The sequence below is a fragment of the Piliocolobus tephrosceles genome, chromosome 8 (genome assembly GCF_002776525.5).
Source record: "Piliocolobus tephrosceles isolate RC106 chromosome 8, ASM277652v3, whole genome shotgun sequence".
Lineage (NCBI taxonomy): Eukaryota > Metazoa > Chordata > Mammalia > Primates > Cercopithecidae > Piliocolobus > Piliocolobus tephrosceles.
Window position 1 is genome coordinate 50,128,333 of NC_045441.1, and position 14,138 is coordinate 50,142,470.

At 39.3% G+C, this 14,138-nt stretch overlaps 1 protein-coding gene across 2 annotated transcripts in view; it reads left to right on the forward strand.

Annotated features, from left to right (window-relative positions):
• ITPRID1 (ITPR interacting domain containing 1) overlaps window positions 1-14,138 on the forward strand; it is a 95,622-nt gene that overhangs the window by 9,140 nt on the left and 72,344 nt on the right. For both annotated transcript variants that reach the window (XM_023186050.1, XM_023186049.1), the window contains exons 4-6: window positions 7,881-7,932; window positions 10,227-10,313; window positions 12,647-12,849. In XM_023186050.1, the coding sequence (XP_023041818.1) occupies window positions 7,881-7,932; window positions 10,227-10,313; window positions 12,647-12,849 (342 nt within the window). The remainder of the gene's footprint in view (window positions 1-7,880; window positions 7,933-10,226; window positions 10,314-12,646; window positions 12,850-14,138) is intronic.

Sequence of the window (14,138 nt, forward strand, 5' to 3'; positions counted from 1 at the left end):
AAGCCTAGAGAGAGTATCTTGTTTATAGCAAACTCTTTCCCACCATCAGCAAACAAATTAAACATCAGTGCTATCTGGCTGAGATATGCGTTGTCATTATAATGCCAGGATTATGATGCGAGTGAGAGTGCATTGTCATTATAATGCAAGGATAAGATACATGCAATGAGTGCACATTTTAACATGTAGGTTTATATAATTAGCACTTGTCTAACAACACATCCAAGCATAACTGTGAGTGAAAAGACTGGAAGTAACTCCTACAGCAAAAAGACAGTTTCTGTCAAAGATATGCTTGGTGCCAGTTACTACTTGATAGGTGGTTAATTCATTTGTCTATTTTATATTTAGTTATTTCTTCTCCCATTCCCAGAGAGGTCCCAGAAGAATAAACTAATTTCTTTTCAAAAGGAACTTGTTTCAGAATAGGAACTTATAAAATAAAAAAAATCTAAATTTTCTGGTCTGTATTATAAGAAAAAGTCAAAGTAAATCCAAGTAAACATAACAGATGTTCCCTTACTGCTTGTCAGGTGACAATATTCATAACAATGATCTGTTTTGGGTAAAGGGAACAACGATGTAAAATATATGATTCTTGCTCTCCAGAATGTCACTCAAACTGTCCAGGATCATTGTAATTCAAATGTAACCTACACCAACTTTTCTACAAGACCCTCTAGTCTTATTCTTTCTCATTATATTCCTAGTTCTTTATCTTTCTTCATCCAGTTCCTCCTGTCTTAAAGTCTTTCTTCTTGTGTTCTCCTCTCCTTCTTTTGAGATCTGACCCAGGTACCATATTCTCCATAAGACCCTTCCTGACTTCTGCACTGATATTGAATCTTTCTTCTGAAAACCACTAACATGCGTTTTGGGTTCTACCCACGTGGCTCTTGGCCAGTGCTGCCTCAAATTGTTAGGGATATCATCCATTTCACTGACAAAATTATAAACCCCCCTGAGACAGAATCATCTGTAAATTATCTGATTTCCCCAAAGTTAGTTGACAAAAGGATCTCAATAAAACATAATGAAGATGTTGTCAGGCTGGGAAGTCATCTCAAAAGAGGTGAGACTGAAACTAGTAAATGAAAGAGGGATATGGTTTTTAAAAAACAAAGAGGCAAAGCAAGGAAAATTAATTTGCTGGAAGCAATAGAGGTTTGAACAAAGGCACAGAAATGAGAAGAAAGCTAAATATGTGCAGAAAAACACATGGAAGGTGATCAGATGAAAGAAACGGTTTCATGCTAGGGAGCAATGGTAGAAATGTTTCTGTTAGATAGGATGAGGTCGTATTATAAAGGTTTTAAAATCCAGAAAGAGGGAATAACACTTGACGTCTTAGGGCTGAGATGACACTAGAGTGTCATCTCAGGTTCTGGTTCAAATAGAAAGGTAGTTGTACTTGTGGTCTGGGCTGAGCAGGATTTTGACACTATATCTTTGTTTACCTGAAAAGGTCATGAATAATTTGTGATAAAAATTAGTGATAACTGTCACAGGTGTGGTGTTGAGGGAGTTGAAGCAAGCATGTTACACGTTTGCCAGCTCTATTATAGTGAGTCCTGGAATGACAGAGGCAGTGTTTATCCTGGCAGTGGGGAGAGGGAACACGTTGGGAAGAAGTTACGATGAACTCAGGCTTGAGGTGACGAGGGTTTACAATAGGGGGCGGCAGTGGAATGGGGAGGAAGGGTCAACGATATCTGGAAATAAACAGATAAGTGGGTGAAAAAGAGCAAAGTATTCCAATAGGCTTTAAGGTATTGAGCATGAGTGGCAGCAGAGTGTAAGAGACTTTCTTTTAAATAAGAATATAGATTAATAATTTGACAACTGAGACAAATGCTGCTGACTGCCTCTACTAAGTGTCCTAGTCATGCAGGAGTTAAATCTACAGAAAGCTGTAGAATGCTATTATTTTAGAGCCCTGCAAACATGTAATTTGATTAGTCTATTGGACGATATTCCAAAGAACCAAATGTCTTCCATGAATCAGTCAGAAATGCTTAGGAAAACCAAAATAAAAAATGCTTTCTAAGCCAATAAAGGTGCTAATTAGTGCCTTCTGCATATCTAACTACATCTTCTCCAGTAATACATTTTGCAGGGTTAAGTGCGGTGTCTGCTGCTTCAGATGGCAGAAGTCCACCTAACAGTGGGGAGGGTGGCTGGAGACTCAAGTATCTAAAAGGGAGTTAGAACTGACATTTTAACCCATGGAAGGAGATGTATCGAATAGAGTGGGAAAAAAATTTTTCTCACTATAATTTTTCCCCAAACCAACCCATAGGAAACTTGGGGATAGTAGGACTTAGTGTTTGTTTTTCTCTTTCTCCCTCCCCAAACACTCTTAGAGAGTAAAATCTAGTTTAAAAAAAAACCTAACAAGGGTATCCTGGAGGGCAAAAAATAGAGAAAATATCAAAACCAAGCAACTAGAGAAGCAAGTGTAGAATTGAGGAAGGCCTAGTGAGTGGTCTTGTGTTGGGCCTACAGGTACACATGTGTCTTACCTGGGGCAGTCTGAAGCCTGGTGCCTGCAGAAACCTGGGAACATTTGTCTGTCCTGTGATGGCATTTCCTAGGCGTGAGCTTCCTGCTCTGATCAGAGGTAGCAGACTCAAATGCTTCCTGGAGCCAGACAGGTAATTGCTAATGATAGAAACAAGTGGGATAGCGACTGCAGAAAATTGGAGAGCACGTTGCCTTCAACAGATTGCTGCCCTGAAGACACCTGGGCCGGGGCTGCTGGCTCTTCCAAGTTTTAAGGAAAGTCTAGCAACCACAATCCCTGTGAAAACTGGCACATTGTGAGCCACCAGCTTGCACTTCTCCATTCAAGTTCCTGGCCCTGACAAACCCAACCGTAGGCCTCAGGAAATTTACCTTACAAATTAACAAAATGAAGAAAACCAAAACAAAACAACCACCCAACATACAATGAATAATAGTTTCGTATTGCCCTGTGCAAGGCTTCCAACTGCCTGAGTCTAAATGTTGGAAAAAGCTATCGCTGTTTCCGCAATGATCAGGAAGTAAACTCACAGTAACACTGTGAAAATACTTCTTGGTCTCCCAGGACTCTGGGAGCCCGGAACGTAAAAAATGGAAATCAAAAAATAAAGCTAATCTTCAGTAATTTTATAACAATTTAAAAAATGAGGTTCATCTTGTGAGTTAAAAAAATCATATTCAGTTTCCCTTGCCTTGGTTTTCTCCAAAATCTAAGCTCAGCAGGAGAAAAGGCTGTATGTCTGAATGTGCTGTCTTTAGACAGACATATGTATCATTTGAAACAAGATCAAGAAGAAAAAGTAAAGCCCAGCTGTGGTGGATCACATCTGTAATCCCAGCACTTTGGGAAGCCAAGGCGGGCAGAGAACTTGAGGTCAGGAGTTCAAGACCAGCCTGGCCAACATAGTGAAGCCTCGTCTCTACTAAAAATACAAAAACATTAGCTAGGCCTAGTGGCACATGCTTGTACTCTACTAGCTACTAGCGAGGGTGATGCAGGAGAATCGCTTGAACCTGGGAAGCGGAGGTTGCAGTGAGCTGAGATCAAGCCACTGCACTCCAGCTTGGGAGACAGATCAAGACTCTGTCTCAAAAAAAAAAAAAAAAACAAAAGTACAGGAGTCTGGTAACTGTATTTGTACATATAGAAGGGTGAGATTCCAGTGAGGGGAGTCAGGCACCGACCTGACATCCTCTATTTATTGGTGACTGCTGGGACCCCCATAGGATGCTAGGTGTACTGTGGAAGGCAAGAAAGCCCTTTCCTCAGCTGGTTCTAAAACTGTGTAAGGCTTTCATATGTATCATCAGACCAGAAAACACCACACTGTGACCCAAACGGGTCCACTTTGCACATTCCCTAGCAAACATGTTACTGTTAGGGACTTTTTCTCTTGGAGAGTGCCCTTGGCTCCCTAGCAACCAGATTGCTCCTGATCAGGGGACGGGACACAGGGTGTGGTCCATGGAGTATATCCTCTAGATCTATGTGGGCACTAGAATCCCTTCAAGAAGCTCTGGATGAAGGGTTCCACATTTGGATGACTGAGTTTTCTGGATGACTCCATTTTCTGCAGGGCTAGGGTTTTTGAAAATTCAGCAAGGCTGAGCTAACTCTTCTCATCAATATCTGAAAATGGATCATTTCCTCTCTGACAGTTTGTGCAATGCACTGTGGCTACAAGGCCAGATCCTTGGCCTAATGTACATGTTTATTCACACATTCTAGGAAACCCAGAGCAATAGCAGGCAAACAAAAAAAGACCAAAGCAGTGGCAAGAATGTCAGTACTGGCAGAATATGCAGCCAAATGTCCTAGAACCACGGAATGTTTTAGGTGAAAATGGGTGTTCAAAAACTGTCCAGAATTATCTAGATGAGCTAAACCAGGCACAAATGGAGGCCTTACTTTGTGAGTTACATGCAAAGTAGTAGATAGAAGTGCTGCTGCTGGGAAGGGGGCAGGAATAAATTTTTTAAAAATTGCTGGAAACAATAAATATTTTATCTTCCATTTAGGCAACTTATTATTTAATTCATTGTGGCATCAAATTATTACAATATGATCACATAAAAATTACACTGTGCTTGCGTCTGTGACATGATTAATAAGGTAGCAAATGGGCTTTCTGTCATCTGACAGCTTCAATCAATTGGCAGTGGTTTTATGAGTTTCAGAAGCTCTGAGATGGAGTTGGGTGCAGTGAGCAAGAATGCTACAATGGATTAGCCATGCCTGATTAGCTGAATTGGGTATTGACTTGATAGTTTTCAAACTCTGGCTCCTGGAGGTGCCTCATGGGTGAGGGAAGAGCTAAGTGGAAGAGCACTACATTCAGAACAACTCTTTTTAAGTTTATTTAAATTATTAGAATTTTGCAAAAGATTTTATATGATTGTGGAATTCCTATGATAAAACCTACTGTTTTAAAACTACGAAGGTAATGGGGAAAAAAAGACTGGTGTTCTAAGTTCATTTCTGACTTGGTGCATAAGTTTGAGTCAAATATTCTATTGTAACTTACATAAATATTTGTCACCTAATGTTATATGGAAAATTTTTGAAACATCACACTTGTTTCCTAATAATAGTCATTCAGTCTGATATTCCATCCTTGATAGTGGCTCCCCAGAATGTTTTACTATGAGCATTTATATATTCTCTTTGTTTTCAACTTCTCAAGTTTATACGTACCCCAGCTTACCGTTTTTTTTTTTTTTTTCAAAAAATCCACTAATGAAATTTATTCTAAAGAAAGGATAGTAAATAGCTCAATCTTATGTGATAATTCCAATCAGTTGGTGGTGGTTTTCCTGAAGAAGGGATAAGAAAGTGACAAAATTGGTAATTATGTCTGCCATGGGAGTAGCATTGGGAGTGATAGCACAGAGGCCGTATATATTCCCACTCACTATTTAAACCTTTAAAATCGATTCTATTTCTCACCCTGCCTGACTCTTGTGATGAGAGAGAGTTACATTTGTTTTGTAGAGCAGAGATATTACTGTATCTATTTTCTCACTACTTCTTTAAGTTGTAGTCCTGTATTCTGAGCTTAGTTAAGAATCCACTATTGCCAGGTGTGGTGGCTCAGGCCTGTAGTCCCAGCACTTTGGGAGATGGAGGCAGGTGGATTGCTTGAGGCCAGGAGTTCCAGACCAGCCTGGCTAACATGGTGAAACCCCGTCTCCACTAAGATACAAAAATTTAGCCGGACATGGTGGTACACGCCTGTAATCCCAGCTACTTAGGAGGCTGAAGCACGAGAATCACTTGAACCCGAGAGGCGGAGGTTGCAGTGAGCTGAAATCGCGCCACTGCACTCCAGTCTGGGTGACAGAGCGAACTGTCTGAAAAAAAAAAATTCACTATTTACTTGCAAGTCAGTAATACATCTCCAGTCTTTTTCCTTCTAGACCAGTCTTCTTTTTCCATTTAACAGGGTCACTAAGCCTTTTGAAAATCTTCTGAAAACGATGGGTATTCTTATCTCCACCCCCAAAACTTGGCATTTAGAGACAAATTCACAGATACTTGTGGTCTATTCATAGACCCTCTACTCAGACAAGAACCCTAGCCCTTTATTCTCTTCAGTATTATTTCATATGTTTAAATCATTCAGGATTGCTTTTCCAAAATTTCTCCTAATCTCTGTTGTCTTTGTTATGGTAAAAATCTTTATGTTCTCATAGAAATACAGCGTGGCACACATTTCACACATTTCACACATTCGCACCCAGGAGAGCAACAAGTAAGTAGAAATAAGAACACTGGTGAACCTTCTGAGGAATATGCCCATATTCTAAGCATTTTCTTCTGCAGGTGTCAGCCACATGTTGTATCATGATACAGGGTCTGAATCTTGCAAAGTCCCCTGAATATATTAGCCTCTCTGATAACCAGTATTTATTTCCTCTATTCTGTCTTCAGCACCACTATCAGGCAAATGAACATTCAGCATCATCTTTCTCACATTTACTTGTTTGCTCAAAAACCTTTTGTGGTTTTCATGTCCTGATACACACATATAGACTCCTCTTTCTGTCTTGCAAATAAGCTATAAAATGCTCTGTTGGCAGTGTGGTGTTACAGAAACAATAACAACAAGCTAAAATAAGTTGCAGCATCCTACTAGCCATGAGAAATTTATGTTGGGGTCCGCGTGTTTCCTGAACAAAGGAATGAACACACAAGACAACACAAGACGAGACAAACGTGGCAGCCGCCCCAACGACACGCTCTGCTTTATTTTATACCGTCCTTTGTGGAATGTTAGCAAGTCGCCAGACACATTGTTGTTTCTCTGATCTTTCCCTGACTTTCTGAATTTCCAAGATGTTTACATATAAACAAGCCCCCAGGGTCTGCTATTTGCAACTGAGGCCAGTCTTGTAGGCTCCTTTGTCCTCCCTGTTTGCAGAGGAGGAATGCCCAGCTTCATTTGCAAGAGCGGGACTATAATGTTAATGGAGGAATGGCCTGCTCAGTTGTAAAAGCAGATAGTCCTCTACAAATTTATTTAATCTCTCTCAGCCTCAGTTTTCCTCTGTGTTAAGTGGAGATCAATAATATCTATTTCAGGGATTTGTTGTGAGAATTACAAGAGATTGTGCGTATAATATGCTTAGCACATTGCCTCGCACGAAGTTAGTACTAAATAAATAGTCCATGTTATTGCTGCAATCAATAATAAAGGTAAGAATAAATTCCTAGATGCACTACTGGACTGTATGACCATGGGCTCATTACTAAACTTCTGTGAATCTCAGTTTCTAATCTGAAAAATGAGGATAGGTTCTAATTACAAGGCTGTTGGAAGGATTCGATGACACAAATGAAGGGAATATGCTTAATACATGCTGGGCCCTTTATGTATTATTTTTTGCCTGTCCCCACACTTGCTTCACAACTTCCTGTACCATGAGAGAGCATCCCAAAATGCCCTATGAGCTAATCAGACTACCCCTAGCACTCTGCTTTGCACTTGCTATAGACATCTTTTTTCTCTTTAAGGGCAATACCTCTTTTAAGGGCAATGCCTCTTTTCCAGTCATCAAATTCTCCCATTCTTAAAAATCCAAGACAAGTACCACTTCCTCCATTAAACCTTTGCTGAATACTCCATTTAGCACTGACTTCCCTCTCCATTGAGCCAGTACATTTCTTCACATGTTTGTCATACAATGTGGTCATTAATTTCATTCTGTCTATTCACTACAGTGATGCCTTGTATTTCATGCCTATATAACCTTGGATATGGAAATTCAATTCTACCTTGGTTTCATTTGGGGTTGAGAAAATCTTCCACAAGATAAAACAAAATAAAGTTACCCTCTACTTTTTGTTGTTGTTGCAGTTTCTTTGTGTGAACAAGGGATGGTTCAAATGACTGTGAAAGACTACATGAGGTAGGTAGCAGAATCAGTGTTACTTCATGCCAATATTTTACAGCCACACCTTTGCTGAATAAAATAGAAGTAGGGAAGTTTTCTTAATATTGCCATGGCTCTTGGGATCTCGCGTAAGTTCACTGGTTTAGTCGCAGTGCCTAGAATGTTTACATCAGCTTTGAGAGAAATAGAGGTTCTTTAAAAATCATAAAATTGTGAGCAAATTAAATCAACAAATGTTGATGTGGGGGGAAATTTAATTAGAACATATGCATAAATGACATTCTACTGTACTGCAACTGTTCATAAGGACCTGTTTATAAAACATTCAATATTCAATATTTACATTCAATATTTTATTTTGCTGCAGTAATTGATTATTATTCTATTTACTGGATAATAATATATACAATTTCCAATGTTAGGTAGAGAGTAGTGAGAGTCTCTTCATTGGAGAAAACACTAGGTCTCAAGTGTGGTGCCCAGAACACCAGCATTAACATTATGGGGGAACTTCATCAAAATGCAAATTCCCAATCCCCACCCTAGACCTACTGAACCAGATCATTTGGAGGTAGGATCAATCTGTATTTGTGCATGTTCTTCAGGTGACTTTTTCAGCCACACTCTTTTACAAACCACTAGAATAGACTATGAGCTCTTTCAGGTTAGGAACTCTGCTTCCTGTGCTTTTGTACACCCTCGCATTTTCAGGATAATTCCAACTAGTTGTAAAGCAAATCTGCAGTACTGCATCCCCCTGCTGCTACCAATTCACACCTAAGATGCCATTTGTCATAGATTTTTCTCCTTGCAGGATTGGTTGTTTTTGCTACTCATAGAATCATAGAGCTATAAGAGACCACAGAAATCTCTCAGGCAACTTTCGTTTTGTTGAAGAGGAAAATGAGAGCCAGGTTCTGTGACCAACTCATGCTTCCAGGCTTTATTACAACAGTGACCCTGTGTTGGTTCTCCTTGGATCCAAGGGCAGGCTGCTTCTGGGTTGTTCTGCTGCACCTTACAAAATAAGGTGTGGCCCTCAAACGAAGAAGGAAAAGGAAATTATGGCAGGCCTAATGAAGACTGAGGTGGGGCAATAAGTGAAAGGGTATCTTCTGCCTCTCCTTGAGGCGCAAGGAGCTCAACTGTCTGTTAACACCAGGGTTTTTATTATCCAGAAAAACACGCTTTCTCAACTTTGCAGAACAGAATCAAGTAAAGGGCATTCTTTTTTTTTTTTTTTTTTTTTTTTGAGACAGAGTCGCTCTCTGTTGCCCAGGTTAGAGTGCAGTGGTACGATCTCGGCTCACTGCAATCTCCGCCTCCCGGGTTCAAGCAATTCCTTGCTTCAGCCTCCCAAGTAGCTGGGATTACAGGCACCCACCACCACGCCTGACTAATTTTTGTATTTTTAGTAGAGACGGGGTTTTACCATCTTGGCCAGGCTGGTCTTGAACTCCTGACCTCGTGATCCACCCACCTCGGCCTCCCAAAGTGCTGGGATTACAGGCGTGGCCACCGTGCCTGGCCCAGCTATTCTTAGCAAATGTAGCTAGAGCAAAGTCAGCAACCCAAGTAGGATAACTTGTTCTTCTTGGAAACATTGATATCTGTGTTGTATTTTTAAATAAATTCTAGATATATGCCAACTGGCTATTATATTTGATGGGGCTAGATGTGATCCATGGTATAGCTGAGCTATGTATATAAAACTGAACTATATTATGACAGGATTCCACTCTCTTTGGAAGCACTTTCAAATGATCTGCAAAGCAGGCCTATTGGATAGTGATGTTCATTTTTTTCCATAGTAAAGGAGTTTGTTAGAAATGCGTATGGATGGCTACAGGAGCACTGGAGACAGCACTTACAGAGTGTTAGCCATGTGATATGAAATCCTTCACTAGTATGAGAATTAATGTAGAGTCACTTCAGTGACGGCTGGCTGTACTTCTTTCAGCATATAATTTTAACTTCTTCCTGAAAGTTGGTGCCTAGCAAAGCTGTGTTCCTGAAAGGTTCCCCAATGATATGCCATCTGTCAAAAGTGAGACATTCTGTCACCTTCATAATGAGCACTAGTGGGCACCTAATGCTTAAATTCTCACATCTTCTGTAATACAACGCTCTTGAAAACAGGAGCAGCTCCTCCACTGCAAGCTCTCTTCTGCAAAGGTGTGGCCATTATGGGATTATTAGAGACTAAGAGGAAACGCAAATGTTTGCTCTGGAAGGAAAAGATTCACAATGACCTCCCAGGAGACTAGCTAAATCAACACATCTCATTGTTGGTATTTTCCCAACTGTAGATCTTTGCATCAGTTTTCAGAAACTCCCACCCTATCCAGAGGGACCAGTTTCAACTCTTGGTATTCTACTGCAAGTGTACCACAAAGGTATGTAATTTCCAGGTGCTTTTCATCCAGAGAAATCATTCTGTGCAACAATGGATTTCATGAAATTATAAATAGGCACTTGTTGAATGAATGGATGAGAGAATGAATAAAATATTTTCAAACCCCATCTTGCAATAACAATATAAAAGACTTAGTAAAATTGGAAACAGACTAAATATCTGTCAGTGGGGAAATGGACAAATAAATGATTGGTCAGTTCATTTTACAGAATTCCATATAGTGATAAAAAGAATAGGTAGACATACACATACTGGCTTAGAAAGATCTATATGCCATATTTTTTAAGATTAAAAGAAGCAAGATGCAGGAAGGTACATACAGTATGTTACAATACATAAAGCAAACAAGTGAAAACCGTAAAACATGTATGTAACTGCATAGGAAAATGTCTGGAAGGATACACATGGGTTTAAGTGGAAGAAGGTCAGGACTGGTTGGTGGTAATAGCTGAGGGGAGTGAGAGCATTATGTGTACTATTAAAATTTTTTTAACACAGTCAGTATATCTAATTTCTTCCACCATTAAATGTTACTTCAAAAGTTAATGATATTTTCATGATGATATGAAAATATGTTTAATGACCAATTGATACTTATATTCTTGGTCAAGAGACTGAAGCCTTTGGAAAGCAGGAACTATGTTCATTTTTGTGCTGTGTGTACCTAGCACAGAACCTAGAACATGACAGATATTCAATAAATATATGTATAAATGGGTAGGATAAACATTTGTACAGTGAAGTCAACATGATAACAGATTAAATCTTTCATGCAACTTTAGATTTCTCACCAGAACTGTTTTCTTTCTTGAACCTCTTTTATATTCAGGTGTCTATGTCAGTATAATCAAGTGATTGGCATTCCTGATTCCCCTGTTAATCCCATGATTAAGATATCCAAATGGAGCCATCTCCACTTCACATTATAAGTTTCAGTAATCAATTGCACTGCATGGTGACCACAGTTAATATTAACTTATTGTGTATTTCAAAAATGCTAAAAGAATATTACTTCAGATGTGCTCACCACAAGTGAGGTAGTGGGTGTTTTAATTGGCTCGACTGACTATTTCTACAACATATACATAGATCGAAACATCACACTGTACTCCATAAATGCACACAATTATTATTTATCAATTAAAAATAAATAAGTTAGTTTTTTAAAAAAGAGACACAAAATAAAGAGGAAAAGAAAGTGTGAACATGGTGCTGGTTGTATCTGGTAAGTGGGCATCCCCAGTGAGATAGTTACCTGTTGTTGAATGTGTAAATGGCTAAGTAAATGAATTGTAGTTAATCCGATTTCAATTATGAAGTCACTGAAGTAAAATTATCTAAACTCTCCCAAATAGGCTCATTAATGTTGCATGTAAAGAAAAGGCAAACAAAAACTTCAACAAAAGAGCTGAGCAAACCTGGTAAAATCTTGTCAAAAGGTCTGATTCCCATGGAATCCATGAAAGACTCCTGTAGTCTCCTGGGTTAGCTTAGTAACTTAGGCGAAGTTCAGACGTGAACTGGCTTACATAATATAACCATTTATATTTATAAATAGAACAATTAAATATAGAATTGTAATATGTATAGAATTATAATAAAATTAAATAATTTAGATATTTATACATAGAAATCAAATTATATAATTTTAGTAAAAATTATAATTTTCAGCTAATTGATGTTTACCATTTAAAGTGCCAAAGTGGACTAGATCAAGTGATAAAAGCATTTTTTGTTTCTTAGCCAAGTACAAAAATCATACAGAACACATTTTAATTCTACCTAGGGACTTATAATCATTATTTGTAAACATCAGTTCTTGTAGTCTGCATTTAGTGATATCCTGGACAGATCTGTGTTGCTCAGGATGCTGCAGACTGTTGCTCTTTTAAAATAGCTTTCTTTGAGTCTACTGTTTACAGTTTTTTTGGTTGTTTTTTGTTTGTTTGTTTTGTTTTTTTCTGTTTCATTTCTTGCCTTCAGTGACCACTCCTTTGTGGTTGTCAGTGCACTGCCTCTGGCTGGCGTCTGTCCTGCAGTCTCCCTGCCCTATCTAATTTCCCATGTGCCTGTTGTGGAATGGGAAGCCAGTTAAGTAAACTCACAGTGTTGGATGTAAAGTACAGGGAAGTGATCCCTGAGTGGGGGTGCAGTCAGTCCTTTAAGCATGTAGGAATGCTAGTGAATGCACCATTTGTCTATTTAGGATCCTCTTGCATGCAACATCTGGGAGATTGGGTGAGTGAGGTGACCAGAAAAAAATGGTGTGGGGTTAATTGGTTTTGGATAAAGATATTCATATTTTTACCACAGCGTTCCTGAATGGCTGGAATTTTGGGAGAAAGATCCAGTGGAGATTCTCTTGGATCTGGGGTTTGGTGCCGATGAGCCAGACATCTGCACACAAATCCCAGCCAGATTCCTTGGTTGTAGCTCAGCAGCCAGAGGGATCAACATCCGTGTTTTTCTTGAAGCTCAAAAGCAGCGAATGGACATTGAGAACCCCAACTTGTACGGTAAGCGAGGTCCCCCCACCGTGGCATTTGCATCTCAGCATTGGCAATGAGTGGGCAGGTGGGCCACAGTATAGGCGAGGAGATTGTGTGAAGTAGCACACAAACCCTCTATTACAAGTGACTTCACACACAAAAGATGAATTTCTTGGTCATCCAACTGTCCAGTGGGAGTTGGTGTGTATGTTCGGGAAAAAGGAGTATCTATTTGCTCCATGTTGTGTTCACTCAGGAATACGGCCTCTAATCTGGAACATCACTAGTTGCAATAATAAGGAAAGGTAGAAATGGAGAATGATACTCAGCTCTTCAATCTTCTGGTCCTAACTTACACACAGCAGGTCTTGTTCACACTTCATTGGCCAAAATAAGTCACATGGCCACACCTAACTCCAAGTGAGTGGGAATGTACAACCCTAACAATTGCCCAGAAGGAGGAAAGCTGGTAGTAATGGTGGTGAGCACTAATATGTACCATAGCCACACACCCAGGAGGCAGAGAAACTGGAATCTGGCAAGGATTACCATGAATGATTAGGTAAAACCCTAATTTCCTCATTTATGAGATTTAGAACACTATCGTTTATACCTTGAGCTGTAAGTGATAGTTATTAATCTGCCATGCCTCCTGATTTACTGTGTCTAAACCTTATAGTTAATCAGGCATGTTGCTATATTTCTTCAGCTGGTGATCAATGTAATCGTGTAATCCTTTTCTCTAGGACATTACTAAGGATGTTCTTGGGGGTGTCTGTACTGTGCTCAAACAGTTTGGGGGGAAAGATGCTTTGCAGCTCAATAGGTTTATTTACTGCAGGATTGATTTAATATGCTAAGGTGCACTTTCAGTCTCCTAGATGGGATGCAGTGCAGCATTTCCAAACCACTTAAATACAAAAGGCCTCTTGGAGAAGCATTGAGGAAGACCTGCCCACTTAAATACAAAAGGCATCTTGGAGAAGCATTGAGGAAGACCTTGTCTATAGTACAGAGTTTGAGGAATTCCAGAGGGGGGAACTGAAAAAATTATGATTATCAAATAACTTCTTTTAAATAAATAAATTCACTAAGAGGAAAGTCATGAGAGACAAAGTGTTTTTCTCAAGCAATGATCTGGAAGAGGGGCTTTACTTGGAGTTCTCATTTTAGCTCCTGTTTCTACCATTTTCATGTGGGTAAAATGGTCTCAAACTTCAGGAATGATTTTTTTTTTTAAACGAGTATGTAAAGCCAAAGGTGTTGAAATGTAGTATTTCTTTACTTTTTAGACGCAATTAATGTTGTTCTTTGTA